We start from the raw sequence: 20,795 nt of genomic DNA on the forward strand, positions 1-20,795 counted from the left end.
AAAATCAAATTAGTCTTTATTTTTTAAGAATCACAAAAAAAAAGTTATTTTTAAATATGTCTTAAATAATTTTTTACATAAATGTTTTTAATCATATAAAATTCATTTTTCTAAAACTCTCCCATATTATTAATAAAGCACACAGTTTGAGAAAAGTGATTATGTGATGAAACAACATTTCTTTTAACTCTTCTAGTCTGAGTATGTAGAAAATCATGTGGTGGTAGAACGGTGAACAAGGAAAGAAGTGGAAAAATAGAAACCTAACAAGTGCGATTTATGAAAATGAGACCTGTAAATTGTTTGAGTAATGTTATTCCATCTATTTCTTACCTCAATAATTATACCAAATACTATTACCATATTTATATAATGAATAGTATTTTTTAAATAAAATAATATTAAAACTTATTTTAAATAAAAAAGTATTTATAAAAAATTTTAAAATTAATTTCATAACAAAAATATCACATTTATTATTAACTAATTTTATTATTGTATTAACCACAAAAATATATGTTATTAACCATATATTTTATTTTTCTAATAGTTTATTAATCAACTTCACTACTTCATTAACTAATAAAAAATATAATATTAATCATGTTTTGATATTAATTTATAATTTGATTAATAAATTTAAAAAAATTTAAAAATAATAAATACTAAATAAAATTGATTAATATTATGTAAATATTTGTTTATGAAATTATTAATATATTAAGCAATTTTATTTTATTATTTATTGTTTTTTAATATTTAAAATTCATTAACCTAATTATAAATTAATGTTAGAACTTGATTAATATTATATATTTTATTGATTAATGAAGTAGTGAAATTGATTAATAAACTATCAGAAAAATACATGATTAATAACCTATAAATAATAAAATTAGTTAATGACAAATATCATATTTTTGTTATAAAAATAATTTAAGAAAATTTATAAACATTTTTTATTTAAGATAGATATTTAATATTATTTTATTAAAAAAATATTATTTACCGTATAAATACGATGAATAATATTTGATGTAAGGATTGGATAGAAGATTGACGTAGAAATAACATTTCTCAATTTTTGCTGTTAAAAAATTGGTTAGTTTATTCTTAGTTCCTAGTTTCTTTCCATTCTAAAAAGAAAATTGGCTTCATTATGTTCTTCATGTATCCCTTTACTATAGGAGCACTAGTTGTATATATAATCAATATCTTCTAACTTATATAATCTAATCTGCTCTCAATAATTAACATGAATAATAAAAATAAAACATGAAATATATATAATCTATTTTTAAAAAACTGGATTTTGATGTTAAAAATTTATTTTTAACTGAAACTAACTGTAAAATAATCAGGTTTAAAAACTATAAATTTAATTATAGATATAATCGGTTATAAAATTTGGTTATAGATAAATTTGATTATAGATAAATTTGGTTATAGATATAACCCGTTTTATAATCGATTTTGTTTGTAAAACAAAATCGCTTAGATAAATTAAAATCAGATGATAAAAAAAATGATAAAGACGCGGATAAAATAGACGTTGAAGGAAATTATTTGCATTTTTGGTATCAGAACATGTTATCTCATAACTAAGTTTCATACATGACACGATAGACTTTGTTGATTACGAGATTACATAAAATAGCATAGTGTTGAAAGAGCCTAGCTGCATAATAGCAATATTTGCAGGTGTAGAGAAAGTGATTCAAGTTGTAATCACTTTGGCTAATCAAGAGAAACTGATATAAAAAATGACAGCGGCAATAAAGAGAAGAATAAAAGAAGAGAAATATTGGTTTTGAAATTGATAGAATGAAATTTCATTGTCTAGAATGCAATTTATAGTGATTCCAAATAACTAACATAACCAACTTCCACCTAATCATAACTGCCTTCTAACTAACTTAAACCAACTCTAACAGATCTATAACTATATCTAATAAGAGTCCAGCAGACAACCAACAGTCTCCTTATGCTGCAACTTGAGCTGCTGCAAGTCTAGCAATTGGAATTCTGCAAAAAGAAAAAAAATTCAAATATTCAGTTTGGCTGCATAAAACAGAAATATCTCATTTCATACAATTTTGAACGGAAAATCGAACCTAAAAGGAGAACACGAGACATAGTCAAGACCGATTTTAGCAAAGAATGCAACCGAAGAAGGCTCCCCGCCATGCTCTCCACATATTCCAACCTGATAACCAACCGATGAAAGATAGGTTTTAACACCATAATTGATATATTGAGAATAATCAAGATATGCGATAATTTTTTAATTTGTTTAAACTTGTATTATAAGTTACCTTTAAGTTTGGTCTAGCAGCGCGACCCTTCTCTATGCAAACTTTCATCAGCTGACCCACACCTTTTTGGTCAATTACCTGTAATTGTTGTCAATAATTTGAGTTTAGAAAACATCATTTATACACTCCAAGAAGTCATTTCACAAAGTTCTGCTAGAGATATTCGCTCGCATTTGTATGTGTCGTCGCACGATTATGCAACTAACCTCAAATGGATCATGCTGCAAAATCCCAGCGGCTAGGTATATTGGAAGAAATTTTCCAACATCATCTCTACTATAGCCAAATGTCATTTGGGTGAGGTCATTGGTTCCAAATGAAAAGAACTCGGCTTCATTAGCGATCTACACATATGGATTAAAAATTATAAAGTATAAAAATGACACTATTGTTCTTCTTTAATTCATTTTAATTATTGTATGTTAAAAATGAATGTCCATAACTATTACCTCATCTGCAACTAGTGCAGCTCTTGGAACTTCAATCATAGTTCCAACCTTATAGCTTACAGAAGAGCCCATCTCTGAGAACACTTTCTCAGCAACATCCCTTATTAGATTTGCTTGATGTTTTAATTCCTGTCAGTTAAAAAACATTGAGCTTATATAATAAATGTGTCACAAGAGTTTCATTAAGATCAAACCGCAAAATAGTGCTTCATTGTGACTTTTCCTCACAAATTCTGTGTATGATAGATATGAAACAGATTGGATTATTGGAAAAAAATAAGTTAAGAGTAAGAAAAAGGAGCATGCCTGAGGTGTACCGATAAGTGGAACCATTATCTCAGGAAAAACTGCAATACCATTGCTTTTCACTGTAACAGCAGCTTGGAAAATTGCGCGCGCCTGCATCTCAGTCAATTCTGGATATGATATTCCCAACCTGTTCACATTATCTCAATTAGTATCATGAGGAATTACTATAAAAATGAACTTAGAATTTCATCATAAGAAGAGAAGAAACCTGCAGCCACGAAAACCGAGCATGGGATTAACTTCTGAGAGTCTTTCCATCTTTGTGAGTATGTCATCTTTGTTCACGCCTGTCTGAGAACTTAGTTCATTAATAATTTCCCCCATGTCACCCTTGGGAAGAAATTCATGAAGTGGAGGATCCAACAATCGGATTGTTACAGGGAAACCGTCCATTGCACGGAAAATTCCTTCAAAATCGGATCTTTGATAAGGCAACAACAAGTCAAGTGCAGCTTTCCTTTCTTCTTGAGTAATGGCCATGATCATCTTTCTCACCGCCTTTATCCTCTCATCAGAAGCAAAAAACTAAAACACACAAAATCATTATCTGTACTATCATGTGTCAATTGATTAAAAAATGATGATTTCAAGTGCCATGAAGAGTTGAATATTATTTGTACCATGTGTTCTGTCCTGCAAAGTCCAATCCCTTCTGCTCCATTTTTTCTCGCTGCTATTGCATCTTCAGGCGAGTCAGCATTTGCGAAAACCTGATAAGCAACAATGATAAGAATGAAATCACCTAACAAGAATTATAGGATTTGATTCAACTCAAGACCTATGGAGCTAATAAAGAATATGCATTAGCACCTTCAGATTCCTTATTTCATCAGCCCAAGACATGAAAGTTTCTAAATCATCGCTTAGAGCCGGAGGAGCAAGTGGCTGCTTTCCTAGTATGACCTCACCTGTGCATCCATTCAACGAGATCCATTCACCTTCTGATATTTTATTATCTCCAATTACAACCACCTATATTGAAAGTAAATGAAGATTATATCGAATTACTTTGAACATTAAGAAGATCTTTTACGAATATGTCAACAATGTATCGTCTCTGAAGTTACCTTTTCCTCGTCATTTACTTTAATAGAGGTGCAACCAGACACACAACACTTTCCCCATCCACGAGCTACAACGGCAGCATGAGATGTCATACCTCCTCTTGCTGTCAAGATGCCAACAGCGGAATGCATGCCTCCAACATCTTCTGGACTTGTCTCTGTCCTTACCTTCAATCAATGCACGGTTGTTTTACTTATTTGATACTATAACAATATAGTGAATGGAAAGAAAGAGATAGCAAAAAACAATACCAAGATGACACTCTTCCCTTGTGCATGCCATTCTTCGGCATCTTCAGTATTGAACACAACCTGCCCAACCGCAGCTCCAGGGGAAGCAGGCAAGCCAGTGGCAACCACTTTGTCCTTGTACTTAGATGAATCCTTAAACTAAACAAATAAATATAAACAAATCAATAACTCTTGAGCACCTTACATTTGAAATTGAAAAATCAACGGAAAAAATATATACCTGTGGATGTAGAAGCTGGTTAAGATGCTGTGGCTCTACCATCTTGATTGCACGACGAGTATCAACAAGGCCCTCACTGACCATGTCTACAGCTATTTTGATTGCACCTTTACCAGTACGCTTTCCAATTCGACATTGCAACATCCACAACTTATTTTCTTGAACAGTGAACTCAATGTCCTACAATATAATATATCAATTTCAGAAGACTTACATGCTGTCACTCTATAGATACAAAACAAATTTCATGGGATTGAAATTTTTACCATCATATCCTTGTAATGATTCTCAAGAATTTCACAATTCTCCACAAGTTCCTTATAAGCATCTGGCATGCATGTTTTCATGGTCTCTATATCCTGAGGTGTTCTGATTCCACCAACTACATCCTCTCCCTATTATAAACAGTTTTGTAGAAACATCAATCCAAAAGTAATCAGCTATATACTATTAATACAGATGATGATAGTAAAATAACAGATAGTAAATAATCATATATTACCTGAGCATTAACAAGAAATTCCCCATAAAGTTTCTTTTCACCGGTGCTAGGATTTCTAGTGAACAAGACACCGGTTCCTGAAGTATTCCCCATATTTCCGAACACCATGGATTGAATATTCACCGCGGTGCCCATTAGCCCAGTTATCTGATTAATGCTTCTATACTTATTAGCCCTTGGACTATCCCAAGAATTGAAAACAGCTTTAACAGCTAATTCTAGTTGCTTCATTGGATCTGCAATTGGTAAATCAAGAGGAGGAAACATGAAAAAATTAATAATATTAATACATAATAACAACAAAACATGAAGAAGTTGATGGTGTTGAAGTTAGAACCTGAGGGAAACTTTTCTCCCTTAGCTTGAATGTAGACATTCTTGTATTGTTCAACCAGATCTTTGAGATCACTGGCGGTTAAATCAGTGTCATGTTTAACGCCTTTTGACGACTTCAGTTTTTCTATCTTCTCCTCAAACAAAGAGTGTGGAATGTCCATTACCTAAATATATCATTCAAAACAAGTTTCAACAAAAAGCAATGGAAGATACTAATATGGTGCATATGATATAAAAGAACAAGGTACTTACAACATCTCCAAACATGTCTAAGAAACGTCGGTAAGAGTCATAAGCAAACCGCTCTCCATTTTTGGAAGCCAGCCCAACAACCACTTCATCATTCAATCCAAGATTAAGAACTGTGTCCATCATTCCAGGCATTGAAATCTGATACAGGTAGGAAAAACGTGTTAAGTACACCTATAAACTCAAAGGAACTTATGATGTTTCTATAACAATATCACAAATACTTATGCACGCAGATAAACTCAAATAATTCAATCCAAACAAAACGGAAGAAATCTTACCGCAGCGCCAGAGCGCACAGAGAGGAGGAGAGGTTTTGAAGGATTTCCAACATAGGCTCCCATTTCATTCTCCACAAATTTCAAGCCTTTAAGTATCTCATCCCACAGACCATCTGGCAAATTCTTTACATTTTGTTGATATTGGTGACATGCTTCTGTTGATATGGTGAGTCCAGAAGGCACTGATAAACCAATTGTCGCCATTTCAGCTAAGTTGGCCCCCTTTCCTCCCAACTACAATCATCATACATGCAAAAACAAATTCAGACGTAAAAATTAGTTTCAACATGAAAAGCAAATATAGTAATATTTTGCTAAATATAATGTGTTTCGGGCTTTCGCATGCAAACAAACAAATAAATTACGACTTAACATCATGATCTATGATCCCAAACTCTCGATTTTGACGACCATGCGAATACGAATTTGCATGAGAGAAATCAACCAATTTAAGCTGGTTCAAAAATAGTTATTATAAAAAGATAAAGAATGCTTACCAAAGACTTCATGCCCTTGTTGCCTTCACTCTTGCCTTTGCCAAAAGTGAACACTCTCTGATAAAACAAAAATAAACACATCAGAAAAATTCATATTTACATCGCGCACAATCACAAATCTTTTATTAATCTAAGAATTTATGTTTTTAGAAAAAGTGAGAATTCATGTTTCTAACCTATGATAATGGACCTTCTATATCTAATTACAAGATCATTATTAGATTTTGCGATCTTTCTTACTATATATAAAATATGCAATGCATGCTTATGAACAAGAACAATAATGAAAGGTGTAATGCAATCCAAAAGAAAGAATAAGTAAAAAAACGACCATGTTAGCTTGAACGAATGACTTTTTCAAGTTAATTGTCTGGACCATATCAACTATCATGAAGGAGACAAAGTGACAAAGTGAGGAGCAAGGCACCGTAAATATAAACAAGTTTGTATTTGAGAATGTCAAGTGCAAAATGAGGAAGAAACAGAATTCTTTATTTATTGAGACACTGAAAATTTATCAAGTGTTGTTTGGACAGGTGTTGCTTTGATTTGTTTTCCTAGAAACACTCTCATTTTATACTTTGTTTCTCTTACCTATTCTCTCTCTCACATCTTTGACTAGCCATTTGGAGAAATCCTTATATCTATACATACGTTACTTACACATCAGAATTATTCTATCTATACTTACGTAGATAACACATCAGCATTTACTAACAACCAGTTAAAACATTAACCTCTTTTAACTTTAAAAAAAAAGTGTTAAAAATGGTGAAGTCTTATCCATAAACTCTTAGAAATTTGGATAAAATTATCAAAGTGATGTGTTAGGACATGAATCAATTTCTTACATATATTAATGATTTTTTGTTTTATTTTAAATCATTAATTTTTGTGTCTATCATTTTTTATGGCATTAAATGAGAATTCAATTCACCTATGTGTTATTTAAATTTTAGTTATACACTTTGCATGAATTGAATTTATGTATAACTATGTTATTAAAGTTCATGCACATATAAAAAATTAAATTTAAGAAAATTAAATTTGTGGAAATATACTAAAACAGAGTTTGCGGAATGTATGTAAATTTAAGATACAGAAACTTATGAATTGAGTTTGTGAAAATTTAAGTGATTGAAGTTGCAAAGGTTTTGGTAAATCGAATTTGTATAGTGAATTGAGTTTGTCTAGGCGACAAAAACTATGAAAATCGAAAATTGTAGAAATTGATTAAAAAATATCTTACAAAATTGCACTAATCACAAATAGTCAACTAAGAATGATAAATTGCACGGGGAGAATTTAAAATTTAAAATTTAGAGAGTTTTATGTAAACAAGAATATGATGAAAGTTGAAATATCTATTTTTAATTGAGTTTAATAGATATGTATCGTCCGTGGTCATTAAATAAAAAATTATTAATTTATCAAATCATGTAAATCATTTTAAATTATTTGTATGATATGGTAGAATGCAGATCATTCGGCATTATAAAATAATTTTATATTAATGTATTTTCTATTTTCTATTTTTAATTTAAGGATATATTAGACATTTTTTAGTGTAATATGGTTTTTAAGGAGTCTTCTTAAAGAAAAAAAATTATTATCTCATATTATTTAGTATAACTTTAAAATATTTATTAACTTTTTTAGTGGGTATCAACTTATTACAAGAGTAAGTTTTTTTAACTTGCTTCAAATCATAGTCTTTGAATTGAATTTAATATGAAATTAACACGCTCTAACTCTAAAGAGATACAAGTGTTTTACAAGATGTTGTTAAATTCTAGAAAGTTCTTAGACAACGTTTCTGATGAACGTTTGTGCTAAAGCTTCTGAATGTGACTCTGATTGAAGAGCCTCTGAAGAATTGTCAGCCTTCAAGATTCTGCGCTCAAGTTATGAAGATTATGAAGAACAAGATTCGAAGACTTTGAAGACTAGGTTATGAGGAATTGTGTCAAGACTCTAAAGACCGAGGTTCTGAAGATTATGTCAACTAATCTCTTGATCCTTCTAAGCATGCTTCAACATCATTTCATCAGAAACCTCTGAAGATTAGAAGATAAAATTAAAAGGTTTTGCGTCAGAAGAATAGTACACAATACAAGATCACCCTTCCCTCCACTACACTGATTTTGTAGACTAAAGACAATACTATTATACTATTTTGTATCATATATGCAAACCGTTACACAAAGAGACAGATGCAATTTGCTATTCTAATTCTACCCTCCAATAGACCCTCTAATTGTCTATATAAAGGAGTCATGAAAGAATGGAAGATGCTACTAATTCGTTGCGCTAAAAATTACACGCATACACACGCTATTTTCTATAAAGTATATATTTTTTATGTATAGTCTTTGTAAACCCACAAGAGTTGTTGCTCGTTATTGTGTGAAGATATTCACTGTATTTAAGTTGTGTTAATCTGCTTTCTTAAAAGCAATACTTGTAAACACACACTTGTAATCTCAAAGTTGTTTGAGTGGTTTCCTTGAGTGACTGGGTTTTAGTCAGATATACTCAAGAAGATAAAGACGGTTTATCCTTGTGGTGTCTCTAATCAGTTTCTATTATAATGGATTAAGTCCTTGTTGAGAAGGCAAAATCACCTTGGTAGGATGAACTGGAGGTAGCTTCATTAATAGTGAATTAGTATAAAAACAATATTGTTATTTTTCTTGTTCGTGTTTTTGTTTGATTGAGTTGGTTTTGAAAAAGCTTTTGTTTTTAGAAACCCAAATCAAACCCTCATTTCTTGTGTTTCTTTTCACCTTCAATTGGCATCAGAGCTCCAGTTCTGATCTTGATAAGATATCAAACACTTAACAGTGTCAGATAAAGATCCAATGTGAAACACAATGGATGCCCTTCCACCACCAGTTGCTCAAACAAATGATAGAGATCATTACAATGCTAAACCTCGTGTTTTTGATGGAGACATATTTGACTATTGGAAGGATAGAATAAAGAGCTTCTTTCTAGGTCACGATGTTGATCTATAGGACATGGTAGTTAGTGGCTAGATACACCTAGTAAATACTAGTGGCAATAAAATTGAAAGAAGAGTGATGATAGATCAACAGAAGAAAGACTATAAGAATCATCACAAAGCAAGAATCCTCTTGCTAAATGTTATTTCATACACCGAGCTTGAGAAAATCACCAACATAGATATTGCTAAACTATATTTGATTCTTTGAGGATGACGCATGAAGGAAATGCACAAGAAAGCAAGAATCTTGTCTTGATTCAAAAATATGAAGCATTCAAGATGGAGGATGAGGAAACTGTTGAGAACATGTTCTCAAGGTTTCAGACTCTTGTTGCAGGATTTAAGGTCCTGGACAAAGCATATTCTATTGATAATCATGTTAAGAAGATCATCAGGAGTCTACCTAAGTGTTGGAGACATATGGTAACTACTTTGAAGTTTTCAAAGGATCTTAACAACACTTCTCTTGAGGAATTGGTTAGTTCTTTAAGAAGTCATGAGATTGAGCTCGAGGAAGATGAGCCCAAGAGAAAGAGAAAATATGTTGCTCTAAAGTCTTCAGGAAGATCTTAGAAGACAAAGGCTCTTCAAGCAAAACTAATGAAGAGTCTGAAGAGGAATCAGAAGAAGAAGATGAATTGTCTCTTTTGTCCAGACGCGTTAATCAACTTTAGAAGAAAAGGAAAGGAAAATTCAGAGGACAAAGAAGGACAAGTGGTCGTTCAGAGTCCACTTATGAATCCAAGAAGGCTGGAGCTGGCAAAAAACTCACGTGCTTTGAGTGCAATGAGCCTGGCCACTTAAAGAATGAATGTCACAAGTTAAAGAAAGAAAGGCCTAAGAAAAACTTCAGAGGAAAGAAGAAGGATTTGATGGCTAAATTGGATGATTCAAAGTCTTCAAAAGATGATTATGAAGAAGAGCATGAGAATGTGGCGTTGATGGCTTGCACAAAAGCTCATGCATAAACGATTCAACCAGAATCAGAATCTGAGTCAAAATTTGAAGAGGTATTTTAGTTAAAATACAGAAACTTATGAATTGAGTTTGTGAAAACTTAAGTGATTGAATTTGCAAAGCTTTTGGTAAATCGAATTTGTATAGTGAATTGAGATTGTCTAGGCGACAAAAACTATGAAAACCGAAAATTGTAGAAATTGATTAAAAAAATCTTACAAAATTACACTAATCACAAATAGTCAACTGAGAATGATAAATTGCATTGGGAGAATTTAAAATTTAAAATTTAGAGAGTTTTATGTAAACAAGAATATGATGAAAGTTGAAATATCTATTTTTAATTGAGTTTAATAGATATGTATCGTCTGTGTAAACAAATTTATACGGTCGTCCAATAAAAAATTATCCATTTACCAAATCATTTAAATTATTTTAAACTATTTATATGATGTGGCAGGATGCAGATCATTTATTATATGATATTGTAAAATAATTTTACATTATCGGTGCATCTTCTATTTTCTCTTTTTAATTTAAGGATATATTAGACATTTTAGAGTGTAACTTGGTTTTTAAGGAGTCTTGTTAGAAGAAAAAAATTATTATCTCATATTATTTAGTATAACTTTAAAATATATATAAAAGATGAGATTAAAAGGTTTTACGTCAGAAAAATAGTACACAGTACAAGATCATCCTTCCTTCCACTACGCTGATTTTGTAAACTAAGGACAATAATATTATACCATTTTGTATCCTATATGCAAACCGTTACACAAAGAGACAACTGCAATTTGCTATTCTAAATCAATCCTTCAACAGGTCCTCTAACTGCTTATATAAAGGAGTCTTGGAAGAATGGAAGATGCTACTAATTCACTGCGCTAAAAACTACACTCATACAAATGTTATTTGTTATAAAGTATATATTTTATGTGTGTAGTCTTTGAAAACCCACAAGAGTTATTGCTCGTTATTGTGTGAAGATATTCATTGTATTTAACTTGTGTTAGTCTGCTTTCTTAGAAGCAATACTTGTAAATCTCAAAGTTGTTTGAGTGGTTTCCTTGAGTGACTGGGTTTTAGTCAAATATACTCAAGAAGATAAAGACGGTTTGTCTCTGTGGAGTCTGTAATCAATTTCGGTTATAGTGGATTAAGTCCTTGCTGAGAAGGAAAAATCACATTGGTATGGTGGACTTGAGGTGTTAGACTATGGCACGGATCTAGAAGGGGGGGTTGAATAGATCCCAATTAAAAAATAAGCCGGCACGACCAATTAAAAATTGGTTTTGAAAAATTGTTTTAAGTGCGGAAGCGGCCGAGGAAAATATAGTCTAAAACGAACCGTTATTGGAAAACCGGATATGCGTCAAGCCTATGGATTAGTGATAATGTGGAATAAGAATCACTACACTAGTCACACAATTAATGATTTGTTTCACTTACTAGGATTCTTAGTTCCAATGGTTCAAATAGCAAATCAAACTAGATACACAATTAAGATAATTTTGGTTTAGGCAAATTATCAAACACTTGGTGTGTAAAAACACTCCAAGTGATATTTATGTTGAGTAAGTAATTCCAATTAATCTAGTACAATATCCTATTGTACTTTGAATTCAAAAACAGAGTTTTAACTACTTACTCAATTAATATCAAGGTTTGATAAAAGTGCTTATACTAAAATCACTTAATTTTTAAGTTAAAAATAAATATGCTGAAAAATAGAGAAGGCAAAGATTTGATGAGGCAGTTCCCCCGCCGTCCTCGCTTCGGGGTACGTCTGCCCTCAATTCTAAAACTAGAATTGAGATGATTTAATAGATATCACCTGTTGAATTTAACCGTTTATACAAGGATTGCAAAGCAAATATACAACCGAACTCTCAAGACGTTGAATGTTGCTTCCACTCCTTGTTCCTTGATTCAAGATGAATCAAGCCCTTCGATTGTTGTTGATAGACCTCCGATTCCAGCCCCTTTGTTGAATAACCCTCAGTTCTTCAAACCCTCGGCCCGGCTGATCTCAACTACAACAAATCAAACCCGAATTCTTCCCTTCAATATCACTGAATCCGCTACTAGACTGATGAAGACTTCCTCTTCTCAATCACCTTCGCTCAGCTGAAAATTGATGAAGAAATCGTCCAAAAAACCCCAAACACAAACCAGTCTTGGAGGACAAAACCCTAACGGTTTTATTCAAGAAAAAACCTGTCACAAGCTTCAACCCGAACCGGATTCCCCAATCACGGCTTCGAACCTTATCACCTTTAACCAATCACAAAGCACTTCAAAAATGGTTGTGTGTAGTTGATGTGTTGTGAGATGTTGAAGATGAAGATGATGAATCTTGGACACCTATTTCACTTTTTCTTGTTTCTTTGAACACTTGAATCAATTTGACAAATGTTAGTTGATACAAGTAACTAAACTTCTATATATAGTAACCAACTTACCAACCAAACTTAACAGCTTTTCAAACAGAGTGGGAAATACTCAAAAACTGAATTTGCGCACGAGCGGTCGACCATAGCAGGTCTATGCGTCGACTCATAGCCTGCAGTTTTGGACAATCTGAAAAGCACAACAGTATGCGTCGACCATAGGTCGGCGTGCGCTGACCCGTGGGAAAGTGAAAGCTTCATGCGCCGACCCTGTGGTCGACTCAAGTCTCCATGCGCTGACCCGTGACCAACTGCACTATGTTATGCGCCGACCTGTGGTCGACTCAAGCCTCCATGCGCTGACCCGTGACCAACTGCACTATGTTATGCGCTGACCTATGGTTGACTCAAGCCTCCATGCGCTGACCCGTGACCAACTGCACTATGTTATGCGCTGACCTGTGGTCGACTCAAGCCCTGCAAATCTGCAAAAATTCAGATTTTTGTGGTTTTCATGCATTTTGTCATGACCACATTTTATCCACATATGTTGTATGAAATATAACAGTTTAGATGAACATAGAAAAGGATATGATAGGTGATATGTTGCATTTGTTTTGTAGAGGTGGAATCGACAATGCCGGTTCATCCATGGTGGTAATTTGTCATCATCGAAACCTATGATTGTATGTTGTATGACAGTTTGCCCTTACATACTCCCCCTTTTTGATGATGACAACCTGTGTGAAACCAAAGAAAAACAACATGCAATATTCACACACATTATACACACTCCCCTTTCTTTTGTAATCTAAGGCTGTCTAACAAACTGTTGTGAATATCTTGGCTTGGCTTTGGTACATGGTCTTCTCCCCCCTTGACAACATCAAAAAGAGAAAGAGAACTATTATTCAACATAACATGATATTCAACAGGAGATAGCGAATCATATAATAATACCACACCAAATATTATTACAGACTAAATTGAAAAAGTATATAACATTAAACTGGATTTGCACAAACAAGCATAACAGAAAAATAAGATCAGTCAAACAACAAAAATTACAGATGCATATGCAGTTTTATGTCCTAATGGCCTCTTCCTCGACTGAAACAAGCATCCGTAATGATTCTGAAGCTTTTTGCAAGAATGAGGTTTTGAGAGTGAAGCTTGGTGTAAGATTTTGAGAATGATTTGCAAGAAGGAGGTTTGCCCTTTTTATAGATGAGGATTTAGGGTTTTTGGGAAGAGGAAAGGCCAAGAGACAGTAGGCACTAGGTAGATGCAACTCACAATGTAGTGGGTTGAATGCACACTAAATGAGAATTTGAAATGTAAATGCATGGGAAGTTTGAAGGTTTTCTGCAGAGAAAACCTGAGTTTTCGTGCGATGCGTCGACCATACACTATGCATGCGTCGACGCATACTGTTTGAATTATGAAAAACAGAAAAAAAAAATTAAGTGTGCGTCGACCATTGCCCTGTTATGGTCGACTCATACAGGCAAAATTTTCCAGTTTTTCACTGTTCTGCACATACGCTCACATGTTTGATGCATAAATAGAATGCCACACAACATTTAAACATCCAAACAGATATGGCATAAGAAACGATACATATATGTACAATATTTTCATGTAGTACAACCATTTAACTATGAAGTTTGGGAGAGAGAGAAGGGTAAGGAACAATATCACCTCGATGCCGGAATAACTTGATGAACTATATAATTGTGCTTGCAACAACATTTACTTGTTAGAAGTACAAGATTATAGTGTTAAATGAAATAAGATAAAGCAAGCAATTTATAATGCCCGTTCAGAAATGTCGAGAATACCAAGTTCTCGGCGAATATGAAAGAAAGGTTCAGTAGCTAGCGGCTTTGTGAAAATGTCCGCTAGTTGATTTTCAGTATTAACATGTTCAAATACAACATCACCTTTCTCTACATGATCCAGAAGAAAGTGGTGTCGAATTTCGATATGTTTGGTGCGAGAATGCAACACAGGATTTTTGGTAAGATTAATGGCACTTGTATTGTCACAGAAAATGGGAATACGTTTGAGTTTGAGATTAAAATCCAACAGTTGTTGCTTAACCCATAGGATTTGTGCACAACAACTACCGGCGGCAACGTATTCCGCTTCGGCGGTTGACAAAGCAACTGAAACTTGTTTCTTGCTATGTCAACTAACTAAGGAATTTGAAAATAGGTGACAGGTGTCACTAGTGCTTTTCCTATCCGATTTGCAACCGGCAAAATCGGAATCGGAGAAACCTACCAATGAGCAATCATTACCTTTGGAATACCATAGTCCATACTTCGGAGTACCGGATAGGTATCGAAGTATTCGTTTGACAGCTTTTAGATGGGATTCCTTGGGACATGATTGATATCTTGCGCACATACACACGCTAAACATAATGTCGGGACGAGAAGCAGTAAGATAGAGAAGAGATCCAATCATACCTCTATACCTTTTTACCTCTACGTCCTTACCATTTTCATCTTTATTCAAGTTTGCACATGTTGGCATGGGGGTGTCAATGGTCTTAGCTTTTGCCATGTTAAATCTCTTGATAAGGTCCAAACAATACAATGTTTGACTCACGAATGTTCCTTCTTTGAGTTGTTTAATTTGCAAACCGAGAAAGTATGTGAGCTCTCCCATCATACTCATCTCGAATTCACCCTGCACAAGATCCGAAAACTCTCTCACGAGATTCATGTTAGTAGACCCAAATATAATATCGTCAACATAAATTTGTACTAATATCAAGTGCTTTCCTTGACGTTTAATGAAGAGTGTTGTGTCAACCTTTCCTCTTGAGTAACCTTGATCAAGCAAAAATTTACTTAGTCGCTCATACCAAGCTCTAGGAGCTTGTTTGAGACCATATAAAGCCCTTTTTAGTTTGTAAACATGATCGGGATACTCATGAGATTCAAAACCCGAAGGTTGTGCGACGTAGACCTCTTCATTTATGTGACCGTTAAGGAACGCACTCTTAACATCCATTTGGAATAGTTTAAAGTCTTTCGCACAAGCGAAGGCAAGGAGAAGGCGTATAGCCTCGAGTCGAGCAACCGGCGCATAAGTTTCCTCATAGTCGATGCCTTCCTCTTGGTTATACCCTTGCGCGACTAAACGCGCCTTGTTACGGGTTATTACCCCGTTTTCGTCCAGCTTGTTCCTAAACACCCATCGGGTGCCGATTACTCGATGATCTCGCGGAGGAGGGACAAGGTCCCAAACCTCATTTCTAGTGAACTGATTTAGTTCCTCCTGCATTGACAAAAACCAGTGTTCACCGAGTAGGGCTTCTTTAGGGTTTTTAGGTTCCATTTGCGAAACGAAAGCGAAGTGATAACAGAAATTACTTAGCTTCGATCGAGTTGTAACACCCTTTGAGATATCTCCGAGAATGTTGTCGATTGGATGGTCTTTGGGAGACTTCCAAGCTTGAGGGAGATCATCGTTTGAAGGCGGATGAGCTACCTCGGTTTCCTCATGGTGTACATCTTTATCCTCCTCAACTTTGACTTTGTCGGGTTGATCAATCCCCGGCTCGCCACCTTTGAGTATGTCTTCCGTAGATGTACCTGCACCATGAACAACACTACCCTTTCCGACGTTTCTCGGATATGATTCATCAAAAGTGACATGTACAGACTCTTCCACAGCAAGTAATCGTTTATTATATATTCTATATGCTTTACTCGATTGAGAGTATCCGAGGAAGATACCTTCGTCGGCCTTGGAATCGAATTTGCCCAAGTTTTCCTTTCCATTATTTAATACAAAACATTTGCAACCAAAAACATGTAAGTGAGAAACATTTGGCTTTCGCCCTTTTAAAAGCTCATACGGTGTTTTATTTAGAATGGGGCGAATGAGCACCCTATTCAAAACATAACACGCCGTACTAATGGCGTCGGCCCAAAAATATTTCGGTAAACCACTTTCGTTAATCATTGTTCTTCCCAATTCTTCCAAAATTCGATTTTTACGCTCCACAACCCCATTTTGTTGAGGAGTACGTGGAGCGGAGAAGTTATGATCGATACCATGGTTACCGCAATATTCTTCAAATAAATGGTTTTCGAACTCACCCCCATGGTCGCTTCTAATTGACACAACGTTTGTATTTAATTTATTTTGGGAAAGCTTAGCAAACCTTTCAAAGGCGGCGAACGTATCGCTCTTGCTTACTAAAAAGATAGTCCAACAGAATCTAGAAAAATCGTCCACTATTACAAAACTGTAATAATTTCCTCCTAGACTTTTAATCCTATACGGCCCAAATAAGTCCATGTGAAGAAGTTCGAGAGGTCTCGTTGTTGAAACGATATTTTTGGATTTAAATGAGATCCTCGTTTGCTTCCCTTTTTGACAAGCATCACAAAGGTGATCCTTGGTGAACTTTATTTTGGGGAGACCTAAGACTAGATCTTTTGAGACTATTTTGTTTAGTAAGTCAAAGTTAACATGTGCTAAACGCCTATGCCATAACCATGAATCTTCACTCATTGTTACAAGGCATTTGTCACTTGTTAACGATACTTCGTTCAAGTCTAACATATAGACATTATTCACTCGCAGGCCATTAAACATACTCTTCTTATCATCATTATGTACAATTTTGCAACAATCTTTTGAAAACGATACATTGTATCCTTTGTCACATAATTGACTGATGCTAAGTAGATTGTGTTTAAGACCTTCGACAAGCAATACATCAGAAATAGTAGTGGAAGAAGGGTTACCTACACTACCTTTACCTAGTATTGCTCCACGGTTGTTGTCACCATAGGTTACATATCCTTTCTTCTTAGCCACAAAGTCAATGAAGAGTGATATGTCTCCTGACATGTGCCTTGAGCATCCACTGTCGAGAACCCATCTTCTTTCGGTGGTCTCGAGGCATTGTACCTATGGAAATGCAATTAACACGAGAAGGTACCCAATGGCTTATTGGGTCCTGAATGGTGAGTAACGAAATGGTTGCATTTGGGCAGCCATTGATAAATGCCTTTAGGAACTAAGAATCTCCTAAACCTGCATTTAGCAATGGAGTGGCCTTTCTTGCAACAATAAAGACAAGAGAAATTAACATTTTGATTGCCTTTGCTATCTTCATCTTTTATAACATATTTATATTTTTTATATGGATTAACCATACTTTTTCGAAAGTTTGATTTATCGATTGCAAAGGTAATCTTGGGCTCAAGAGCCTTGTCAAGTTTGGCCTTTAGGTTTCTTACTTCACCTTGCCAAATATAACAAGTATCACACCCAAAGTTGATCATCCTACTTCTAAGGTCCTCACAACCTGCTTTTGTACTTTCTACAATAGAAGCTTTAAGTGCCTCAAGTTTCCTTTCGGATTCTTGAATTTTTTGTTCCAAATGAGTAAAAAAATTGTTATTTGAGGCAAGCCTTTTAAAGGCCTCTTTAGCTTCACAGTGTAAAGTATCAAATGCAGCTTGTAATTCATAATGAGACATACTAGAGGATTTTTCATATTTAACATGTCGTACCTGTTTCTTTTTGTTCTTTTGATGAGCAGATAGGCAAAGGTTTGCAGCTTCATCTTCATCACTAGAACTTTCATCATCGGAGGAGTCGCTATCGCTTTCCCAAGCTATGTATGCTCTCCTTGGCTTTGATGATTTCTTGTATGATTTGTATGATTCCTTTTCCTTTGTCTTCTTGTTCATCGGACAGTCCGGTTTGTAATGACCGGGCTTTCCACAAGTATAGCACGACCCTCTAGTCATTTTACCTTTTGAGTCATCATTTTTAGAGTACCTAGATTGTTTCCGGAAGTTTACCAAGTTCTTCTCGGAATGTTGGATGCCGTTCTTTCTCACGTAACGATTGTAACGTTTAACGAACAACCCCATATCTTCGCTCTTGTCCTCTTCTTCTTCGTCGCTCGAGGAATAATCACTTTGCTCTTTTGCTTGAGACTTTAAGGAGGAAGTCTTTAGAGCTATTGATTTCTTTTTACTCACCTTTGCTTTGTCCTTCTTTTCTTTCTTTTCGTGTTGTTCTAGGCTCAAGAGTACTTGTTCGTGCTCTTGTAGTTTGCCAAATAATGTTGTCAAGTCTAATATGGTAAGATCATTTTCTTCTTTGATGGCGGTCACTTTCGGCTGTCATTCCCTGTTAAGACATCTCAATATCTTATTAGTAGCAACATCATTGGAAATAGGCCTACCAAATGAATGTAATCGATTGATAAGATGAGTAAATCTCTTTTGCATGTCAGCAATGGTTTCCCCTTGCTCCATGAAAAAGAGATCAAACTCTTGTGTTAGTGTGTTGATTCTTGCCAACTTAACATCGTTCGTCCCCTCATGGGTGATTTGTAGTGAATCCCACATGGCCTTAGCAGTAGGACAATGGGATACACGATAGTATTCATCTACACCTAATGAGGAGATTAGGATATTTTTGGCTTTCCAATCATAATTGTATTTCTTTTCATCACCATCGGTCCATTGTGCTTCGGGCTTTGGCACTAATTCATCATTCTCATTGGTCATGGTTTTTTCAATTGGACCATTAAGAATAACATTCCATATTTTTCTATCTATGGAATTTATGTGCACCCGCATACAGTCTTTCCAATAACTATAAATTTCACCATTGAAAACGGGAGCTCTATTATAAGCCCCTTTAGGTTCGTTAGCCATTTTCTATCAAAGTTATATTTTGAAGCACGGAGTGAACCAGGCTCTGATACCACTTGTTAGACTATGGCACGGATCTAGAAGGGGGGGTTGAATAGATCCCAATTAAAAAATAAGTCGGCGCGACCAATTAAAAATTGGTTTTGAAAAATTGTTTTAAGTGCGGAAGCGGCCGAGGAAAATATAGTCTAAAACGAACCGTTATTGGAAAACCGGATATGCGTCAAGCCTATGGATTAGTGATAATGTGGAATAAGAATCACTACACTAGTCACACAATCAATGATTTGTTTCACTTACTAGGATTCCTAGTTCCAATGATTGAAATAGCAAATCAAACTAGATACACAATTAAGATAATTTTGGTTTAGGCAAATTATCAAACACTTGGTGTGTAAAAACACTCCAAGTGATATTTATGTTGAGTAGGTAATTCCAATTAATCTAGTACAATATCCTATTGTACTTTGAATTCAAAAACAGAGTTTTAACTACTTACTCAATTAATATCAAGTTTTGATAAAAGTGCTTATACTAAAATCACTTAATTTTTAAGCTAAAAACAAATATGCTGAAAAATAGAGAAGGCAAAGATTTGATGAGGCAGTTCCCCTGCCGTCCTCGCTTCGGGGTACGTCTGCCCTCAATTCTAAAATTAGAATTGAGATGATTTAATAGATATCACCTGTTGAATTTAACCGTTTATACAAGGATTGCAAAGCAAATATACAACCGAACTCTCAAGACGTTGAATGTTACTTCCACTCCTTGTTCCTTGATTCAAGATGAATCAAGCCCTTCGATTGTTGTTGATAGACCTCCGATTCCAGACCCTTTGTTGAATAACCCTCAGTTCTTCAAACCCTCGGCCCGGATGATCTCAACTACAACAAATCGAACCTGAATTCTTCCTTTCAATATCACTGAATCCGCTACTAGACTGATGAAGACTTCCTCTTCTCAATCACCTTCGCTCAGCTGAAAATTGATGAAGAAATCGTCCAAAAACCCCCAAACATAAACCAGTCTTGGAGGACAAAACCCTAACGGTTTTATTCAAGAAAAAACCTGTCACAAGCTTCAACCCGAACCGGATTCCCCAATCACGGCTTCGAACCTTATCACCTTTAACCAATCACAAAGCACTTCAAAAATGGTTGTGTGTAGTTGATATGTTGTGAGATGTTGAAGATGAAGATGATGAATCTTGGACACCTATTTCACTTTTTCTTGTTTCTTTGAACACTTGAATCAATTTGA

The 20,795-nt window shown here is 34.6% G+C and overlaps 1 protein-coding gene across 1 annotated transcript; it reads right to left on the reverse strand.

Annotated features, from left to right (window-relative positions):
• Positions 1-1,788: 1,788 nt before the first annotated feature.
• Positions 1,789-7,025, reverse strand: LOC127073373 (pyruvate, phosphate dikinase, chloroplastic). The gene is made up of 19 exons (XM_051014527.1): positions 6,806-7,025; positions 6,475-6,531; positions 5,978-6,211; positions 5,700-5,837; positions 5,449-5,611; positions 5,112-5,347; positions 4,876-5,004; positions 4,610-4,789; positions 4,390-4,527; positions 4,141-4,305; positions 3,884-4,045; positions 3,694-3,783; positions 3,282-3,598; positions 3,071-3,200; positions 2,765-2,893; positions 2,522-2,659; positions 2,316-2,393; positions 2,115-2,206; positions 1,789-2,025 (listed from the first exon to the last, which is right to left on the reverse strand). The coding sequence occupies exons 1-19, from the start codon at positions 6,863-6,865 to the stop codon at positions 1,983-1,985; spliced, it is 2,679 nt and encodes an 892-aa protein (XP_050870484.1). The 5' UTR covers positions 6,866-7,025; the 3' UTR covers positions 1,789-1,982.
• Positions 7,026-20,795: the final 13,770 nt, after the last annotated feature.

This window comes from Lathyrus oleraceus, chromosome 4, assembly GCF_024323335.1.
Source record: "Lathyrus oleraceus cultivar Zhongwan6 chromosome 4, CAAS_Psat_ZW6_1.0, whole genome shotgun sequence".
NCBI classification, from domain to species: domain Eukaryota; kingdom Viridiplantae; phylum Streptophyta; class Magnoliopsida; order Fabales; family Fabaceae; genus Lathyrus; species Lathyrus oleraceus.